Raw genomic sequence first — 8,757 nt, forward strand, 5'->3', positions numbered from 1 at the left:
TGTTGCGGAGCATCTAATGATTTTGGTGCAACGAAACAAAGCCGAAATCTATTCCTGTTTTTACTTGCATAAGTTAATGACTATACATTGTAAGTGCTCAATTATGAATATCAATAAAATTCTATGTGGGCCTTAAAGGGTTAAAACTTTTATACCTATATTTTTTCCGTATACAAGTTGTCCAATTTATAGAGAAAAATATACTAAGAAAATATTTTTACAATTTTATTTTTTGTCATGAATTTTAGGTCAGTAAATTTGAAAAAAAAAAAAATAAATAAATTTAAGAAGGTCAACTGTTACCTATGAATTCGTAAGAGTTTGTATGAAAATTTTAACCAGAAAACCATTTTTCTTTTTATTTCGTTTTCCGTTGGGTTAGGTCCATTTTTAAATTTTTTCCTTTCTTTATTTTTTTTCCAATCCGTATGAAATTTATATTAACAAACTTCATTTTTTAAATGAAGTTTGTTAATATAAAAAAAATCACAACTAAATAATTAATGCATTGCAGATATAAGTGAGATATTGAGCACGAAAATGAAATATTTTCAAAGTTTTTAGTGGAGATCGCGCCGTAATTTTGATTAATGCAAATTTCCTTTTGTTTTAATCTAATTAATAATAAAATAAAAATTTATTAACAATATTGTCAAACTGTACCAGAACAAATTAACTAGCCTGCTTGTTAATTAATGGGATTTCAGAAGTAGAGTCAATCAAGGAAACGTCTTTTAAATTTAAACATTTTACATTCAGTGAAAAACTGTTAGAAACATTGTGAACGCTCTGAAGAGAAATGATAATAAAAAAAATTTGAGAAATTTAAGATTTAGGATAATGAACTATTTGTTATTATTTAAAAAGAAGCTGTTTAGACCAACAGTTGATTTGAAACGATTGAAAGGAAGTAGAATGTCGAACGCACAGACGTTTTCGTGCATACGTCAGAGACCATGGCACGGACAGAAAGATATTATAAAAATTGCTTTATTATTTCTTTAAAATATTTAAAAAAAATTTAATTTTTAACAAAGTGCAGTTATACTTACAACAAAATTATAATATTTTGTTTATATTTGCATATACGTACATACATATGCACGTGTTACCAAACCATTAAAATCTAATCTAACCTCAAAATATAAATATCTAATTGTAACCACAACTAAGGATTGCTCTTTGTAAATCAATTGACGCGGGGAATTTGTTTTATTATTGATTTTAGTTTCATTATGCCTTAGAACTTATACATGAATGTGGTATAAGTTTTTTTTTTTTTATATTTTTGTGTTTTGGCATGGTATTGCATTTTGTGGCAATTTGATTTCTATGGAAAATAAATTCCAAAAACAAAAAAAAAAAATGGAAATTGAAATAAAAACCTCAAAATAAACATGTTATGAAAAAGTTATAGAAATCGGATATTTTTTTTACTTGATTTTTTTTTTTCAAATTTTTAATTCCGTTCAAAAACCTTTATTTTTCAATTTGCGTTAATTTAATTTTTTTTTTTTGTTTAAGGATCTTCTGTCAAGCCCATTGTCACTGTACTTTGGTTATTAGTGAATTGTTTTTACCGACCGCATTGCAAAGTTAAGGGAAGTTATGTGATCGCACTAAATTTCAACTTTTCATATGGTAGGGAAGTGGAAATAAACAAATTTTTAGCAAGATGTCGTTAAATTTATTTAAAGAAAAAATTTTCATTTCTCTTTTTTCAAAGTTCACGTGTCATAAAGTTGTTTGGCCTTTAAAATTTTTGTTTTAAATTTCCGTGCAAAATTTTTAATGTATTTGATAATTCTACACGGCGGCTCTTGATTTTTTTATAAAATTTGAAAATTACACTAAATTTTCCACCATCATCCTTAATGAATCATTAAGTGTCATAAGCAAAATATTTCTTCACTAAATTTAGAGTTTCAAAACAATAATTTTTTTAATTAAGTTATTAAAATATATTTTACTTCAAAAATCAGTATATGAATCAGTTAGATTCTGCACAACTTTATTCTACAATTCGGGAAAAACTAGTATCTATGAGTTTTAGCCGCCCATTATAAAGCAGACAATAAATTATGGTTCGACTTAAACTGATAGAATTCTGAACTTAATATAAATATTGAAACCACATTTTGTATATTAATCTGTACTGACAAACACGGCCAGTTGAATTTCGTTGGCAAAATAAGTCAAGAACACATTCAATAATGAAAAATAATTAAAAAGTGTTGAAGAAAAATATTAAGAATAATTTGTTGTTTTTATGAAAGAGTTTATTTTAAAAAATTTCAAACTCTCAATAATTTTGAAACATAACAAAAAACTTGCTCTCTCAAAATATTTTTCAAAAGTTTAATATTAAATATAATATAAAAAAAACACATTCAAGTTAATCAAATATTTACATAATTTTCTATTTAACTTACTTATAGTCTGAAACAATTTGTTTGTTAAAAAACAGTTATGCTGTTAATTATAGCTCGTGTCTACCATAGGTTCGTGTGAACACTAATTCACATAAGATTTTCAATTGTTTCGATTTTCTTTATTTGTATTCCTATGTTGAGTTGGATTTGCAAAGTTTTCCTTTACAATTCCCACTTTTTTGTTATTTTCTTTTTAAACAAGATAATTTTGATTTTCATGGTGAACGGAAATTACATTTCATAGCTTAAGTAAGTTTGAAAAAAATTACCGAATATTGTAGTTTTCAAAGTTCTATTTAATTTTTGTTAACACCGTTTGAAGAATTCGAAGTTTCGGATTAGATCGAACTGCAGATTTCAGTTCTAAGACAGCCAAATATAATCAAATTGTATTTAAGGGTTCTGTAATTTTTGCTCAGAGGTATTTTTAAAAATTGATTTTGAAATGGTCTAGGCCACCAAAAATACTTTAAGTGAGCGGTAAACAAAGTTATCGAACGTAGTTCTTTGCCAAAATTATATTTAAAGAGATCTTATAAAACTATAAATTTTGAAAAACTATTGTGTCGGCCAAAGTTACAGCCTAAGATTGAAAAAGACTGCGACTTTGCAAAGCATTTTCAAGAATTTGAGAAATTAACTTACATACTCATTATAACGCTTTACATGCGTCGATTACTATTTCTGTTTCGCTGCTTGAGTTTTTTTTTTGGACTGGCTGATTACCGAAAATTGGTATAATCTAGTTAATTACTCGCAAATTTATTATGTAACTACTTATTGAAAAAAGGTATGGAATCAATATTTTTTTTTATATTTTAAAATAAATTAACGTAAATGCTGACGTAACTTGGCGAAAACATATATGCACATAAAAATATTAAACAGTTAAATAAATAATATTTGAGTAAATTGCAAAAGTAGATTCAAATGGCTGTTTTTTTTTAAATTTCAGAACTTCGAAAAAAATCTGATGTGATCAACACATAACCGACCGGAAAGCATTATTTATTTTAGCTAAATAACGCTTTTTAAGCATTTCTTACAAATTTTGATTACGATAGTAAGCTTCCATTCAATATACGTAGAAAAATGTTAATTTGGTTCTTAATAGAAATTGTTATGTCATTCGAATTCTTTGCAAAGCTGGTCAGTTACTACAGAACTCAAATATTAAATTTCACGAAATTCCGTCAATTAGTTTCATAGATGTGATAAAATATGTAAATTCAGTTTCTGGTTCGATTTCAAAGCCCTGATAATCTCCAAAATATATTTAACAAATATATTGACAGACAACTCCCTAAAAATTGTTTATTTCCCCTCCGTATTCCGGAAAAACATTTCCGCAGAAACTCGACATGAAAAAATTTGATGCTATCACATAACCTCCTTGTTCCATGGAATGCGGGAGGAATGTGGCAAAAAACCGTTCATTTATCAATTAGTTTTGGGAATGTTATGTCAGTTGTTATTTCAATAGTTAAAAATATCTCAAAAATACTAAAAATAATATGCAATATCTGTTGTTCATAGATTAAAATTTTTTATATTTCTAAGGTCCTTATTCAGATATAATATCAGCTAAATAATTGCGAATAGTATAATCTCGCAACTATATTTTATCTTTTGAAGAAGATTGAGTTTTGTGGTGGGCATTTTTAATATTATAACAATTTTTGTCAGTTAACAAATTTAAAAAAAAAGTTACTAATTCCGCTATAATTAAAAAAATCTGATGTGGTCAGCACATAACCGACCACAGTGTGCACTATCTAGTTAAGTGAAAGTGTTACAGAATATTATAAAAATGTCTGTTAAATACTGCTTTCCAATTTTAAGGACCTTAGTAAGATTATAGTTAAATAGACCTAGAAAAATGTAAATTTGGCTCTTAGTAGAGTTTCGCTTTGTGCTACCCGAATTCATTGAAATACTCGTCAGTTAGTTCTAGTAACAACCAGAACTCAAATATCAAATTTCAAGAAATTCCATCAATTCGTTCCGTAGATATGGTGAAAAATGTAAAATCGGCTCGCAGATCAGTTTTGAAACCCTGATCTTTCCAAAAAAAACTTATTTGCTCATTGTTTTAATACTGGGAATTTAAATATCAAATTTCAATTAAATCCGTTGATTATTTCTCTTTATATACGCAAAAATGTATATTTGGCCCGTAGTGAACGTCCAGTTGCTGACGCCTGATTTCTTCCAAAAGTTAGGAATTTTCGCGATCGGTCGAGCAAAGCTCATATATGAAATTTCAAGTAAATCAGTTGAATTTACATATAAAATTTCATCAAAATCGGTTCAGCCGAACTTGAAATACGTGCATGCACACACAGACCGACAGGTTGCTAAAAATAGTTTATTTACACTTCCCTAAGATGGAGAAGTGCATTCCCACCGAAAATTCGATATGCAAAATTTGTTGCCGTGACATAACTTACCTGTTAGACTGAACTATTTATAACTTTGCAGTTTTTCGTTTCAAAATTCAAGACGGTACGTTTCGTACTTTTATAGTTGTTTTATTTCATTTATAGGAAATGTTTAGAAAATGTGGTCGTGTATTAAAATACATTAAACTACAAAATGAATTATTTGTGATGAGTTGTTATGAACGCTTCTTCCAATACATGGCAGTTGTTGGCTCTACATAACTCTAGACGATAATTAAACGTGCAATATGCAATACTTATATATTTGTTACAAGGTATTTGTAACATAACTCCCAAATAAAACAGCATTTAGCTACCTTAAATTGCTCTGAAGTAGCTTAGAGTATTAGAATGTTTTAAAACGAACACAAAAAAATCTTGCTTATAGTTTAAATCAAATAAATTGGTTCTAAATAAATTACGGCAACTGATAATAGCTTTCGCTTTAAAAAGTTTTTATAAATTTTGTCAACAGCCCTTGAAACCGACTCTGGTTAAGTCAGTTAAGTATAAGTTAAAAAGGCTAAGGAAAATAAATATTTTTTTTTTAATTTTTTATTTTTAGCTTCTAACACCTGTATTTTTATTTTTTAACAAAAAGGTTTTGAGGTTTAACAAGATTATATAGAGTAGGTACATATTTTGTTTATTTTATTTCAAAATTTTTAGAATTTTTTTTTGAGAAATTTTAGTATAAAAAGCCGATTTTAACACAATACTTAATCAGGATCACAGTAACTATTCTTCTAAGATTGTTAACAAATGAAAACAGAAGTTAAAATGAAGTACATTGCCTGTATTGCTTGTAAGTTTAAAGTTTTTACTTTAATAAAAAGAGAAAAAATAAAATTATTTTAATTTTTAGTTTTTGTTTTATTTGGAAGCGCGTTAAGTAAAGCGGTGCCGCAATATTCCCCTTACACATATTCTTTTTATACCTATACAACTCCTATAACAACACCGATCGGAGGATTTATTACTTGCACAAGCTTTCCTTCTTCATATAATTCATATACTACTACAACCCCAACTTATTCAACCAGTGGATGGCCTTATACTACAACACCTACTACATATACTACTCCGTATTATACAATTGGATGTTCAACACCGTATCCTTATTGGCCTTACACTACAATACCTACTACGTATACTACTCCGTACTATATTACTGGATGCTCAACACCGTACACTAATTATCCTTACACTTCAGCAGTAACTTCGTATACTACTCCGTACTATACTCCTGCATGTTCAAACTCGTACCCTTCTTTTTATTATACTTCAACAACTAGTATGTACGACACTCCTGATTCACATTTAACTTATCCTGCATATACAACGCCGTACAGTTGTTATACTACTTCAACATCTACACCGTATTCAACTTATTATCCTGTATGCTCAACGCCGTCCAGTTATTACACTGGATGGCCTTATACTCCAACATCTACACCGTATTCAACTTATTATCCTGTATGCTCAACGCCGTACAGTTATTACACTGAAGGGCCTCATACATCAACAGCTACACCGGATTCAACTTATTACGGTTGTTACACCAGTGGATGGCCTTATACTTCAACATCTACACCGTATTCAACTTATTATCCTGTATGCTCAACGCCGTACAGTTATTACACTGAAGGGCCTCGTACATCAACAGCTACACCGGATTCAACTTATTACGGTTGTTACACCAGTGGATGGCCTTATACTCCAACATCTACACCGTATTCAACTTATTATCCTGTATGCTCGACGCCGTACAGCACTTTCACTCTACCACCTACACTCCCACCTAATAATCCGCCCTTCAATCCACCTCAGGTGCCTGATGTTGATAATGATGGTCCGCTTACCGAAATATTAGAGCCCGTTATTGACATAATAAAGGCACCAATTGGAATAATAAAAGCTGTTGGCTAAAAAATTAAAAAGAAAAGTACTACCAAGCTTATTTTATATAAAAATAAATAAATAAAAGTTTTCGTGTCTAAAAAATTACGTTGTATTTTAAGACCTTAGTTAGAAAATGGTAATAAATTTTTGAAATTTAATAACTGTTAAATTAAGAAGGAAAATTTTCGAAAGAACTGATTTTTTTTTTCATCCTGCTCTTTTTGAGCTTTAATGGTGTCAAAGTATCAATCCAAAACACAACGAAATATCTAGGTATGACTTCGGATGTCAAGCTGGTGAGGAAAGTAGAAAAGGATAGAATTAGAAAACAAATATAGAGAAAACTACAAAGCTCCTAGGTCGTAGGACATAGCTGAATAAAAAAAAATATAATGAATTTGAATAACGTTTTTTTCAGTTTGGGTAACAACTCCTACTTGATAGTCGGAGCCCTAAAACATTAATGGTTTGTAAAAATTAGAGATTGTTTAAAAATATTTTTCTTTTTCCAAAATTTGCAGGATCTAAATTTATATACTTATATGCATATTTTTGAATGCCTCTTTATTGAAAACTTGGATAGTTTTGTTTCGACAGCAATCAAATCCTCTAATAACAATTTCGATAAGCTGGAAAATTTTTTATTTAAACAAGTAAGAGTCAAAAATCATTTGAAGCGTACGAAAAGTTTACTAAATAAAGTAGGATGATAGGCAAATGAATAAGATCAGTGCTGTTTTACTTTGTGAATTCTATTATTTTTATTCTACAGAAGTGAAATTTCAATACCATAGCTTTTATAGTTTCTGAGATACAATCAAATACCAGAAGGAGCCAAGTAATTTCAACGACTTTTATGAAACACATTGGCCCTACTAATATATTCGTTTGTGTGAAATTGTAATACCACAGCTTTTATAGTTTCTGAGATATAGCCAAATAACTTTTGAAGTTGTATCGCAGGTACCAGAAGGAACCAAGTAATTTCAACGACTTTTACCAGATACATTAGCCCTACTAATATATTCGTTTGTGTGAAATTTCAACACCATTTTTATTTTTAACTATCTACACCAACATCAACATTATTTACCTATCTACACTAAGGCACATTGTCTTCATTACAGTCATGCTTTCAAATAAAGTTATTATAAGATTTACATTGAAATCTATTTAAATTAGAATACATAAAGTATGAAAGTTTATTTGGAAAACTATTAGTCCGAAATTTTATTTAGTTCTACTTAGTTCTAGTTTTAACTTATATTTTGAAACACATCATAAACGTGAAGTTTCGGACTTAACGCAATAAAAAAAATGCCTAGAATTAATTTTTGGAAAAATAACTGTTGCTTGATAAATAACAGTTTTAATTTGAAGAAAATTATATTATAGTATGAATCGTACATGTATGTACATGTACACATAATTATAAATTATTATACATACATCGAAATCAAATTGTATACCTGTAACAAAAAAGAGAATAAATAATTTGTTGGTATAAGTTATAAGGAAAATATTGCTGTTGTAGTTATGAGTGAGTTCTGCTTTTTTCTCTCCTAATAAAGATTTTATTGTTTAAAAATCGATTACAATGGGTAATTCTACAAGTCAAAAACATAACCTTTCGTGAATAAACATAATTTTATGTAAATGTTAACCAGGACATGACAACGTTTAAGTTGGGCTAATTTTGATTCACTTTTTTTGGAAATTTCAACTAAAGGGTTTATATATTCTTGAAGTCATCTAGAGACGTCAAATAATCTGGCAGTATTTTTAACGCATTAAGTTACGAAAACGAAACAGACAAAATATCACTCCTTGTTAAAAAAGTTGAAATATTCAATTGTAAACGATCATATATATCATGAAGTTATATAATATATTGAGCATGAACATTGGTTAAACTATTGAAGTTTCTGGTAAAATATGCACTTTCGGCTGGCTAGCTCCATGGACTATAAATAATGATCGTT

General features: G+C 28.7%; 1 protein-coding gene across 1 annotated transcript; it reads left to right on the plus strand.

Moving 5' to 3' along the window:
* The first annotated feature begins 5,635 nt into the window (after positions 1-5,635).
* On the plus strand, positions 5,636-6,802 carry LOC129616528 (mucin-2-like). Its single transcript, XM_055532183.1, has 2 exons — positions 5,636-5,678; positions 5,739-6,802. Exons 1-2 carry the CDS (start codon positions 5,636-5,638, stop codon positions 6,800-6,802), a joined length of 1,107 nt encoding a protein of 368 aa, XP_055388158.1.
* Positions 6,803-8,757: the final 1,955 nt, after the last annotated feature.

Source organism: Condylostylus longicornis, unplaced genomic scaffold, assembly GCF_029603195.1.
Source record: "Condylostylus longicornis isolate FDR11 unplaced genomic scaffold, ASM2960319v2 ptg000237l, whole genome shotgun sequence".
Lineage (NCBI taxonomy): Eukaryota > Metazoa > Arthropoda > Insecta > Diptera > Dolichopodidae > Condylostylus > Condylostylus longicornis.

Excerpts from the sequence above, each read along its gene's own strand:
- LOC129616528 (XM_055532183.1), top strand. The coding sequence starts at position 5,636 with ATGAAAACAGAAGTTAAAATGAAGTACATTGCCTGTATTGCTT. Across the intron at positions 5,679-5,738 it reads GTACATTGCCTGTATTGCTT|TTTTTGTTTTATTTGGAAGC; the intron begins GTAAGTTTAAAG and ends TTTAATTTTTAG.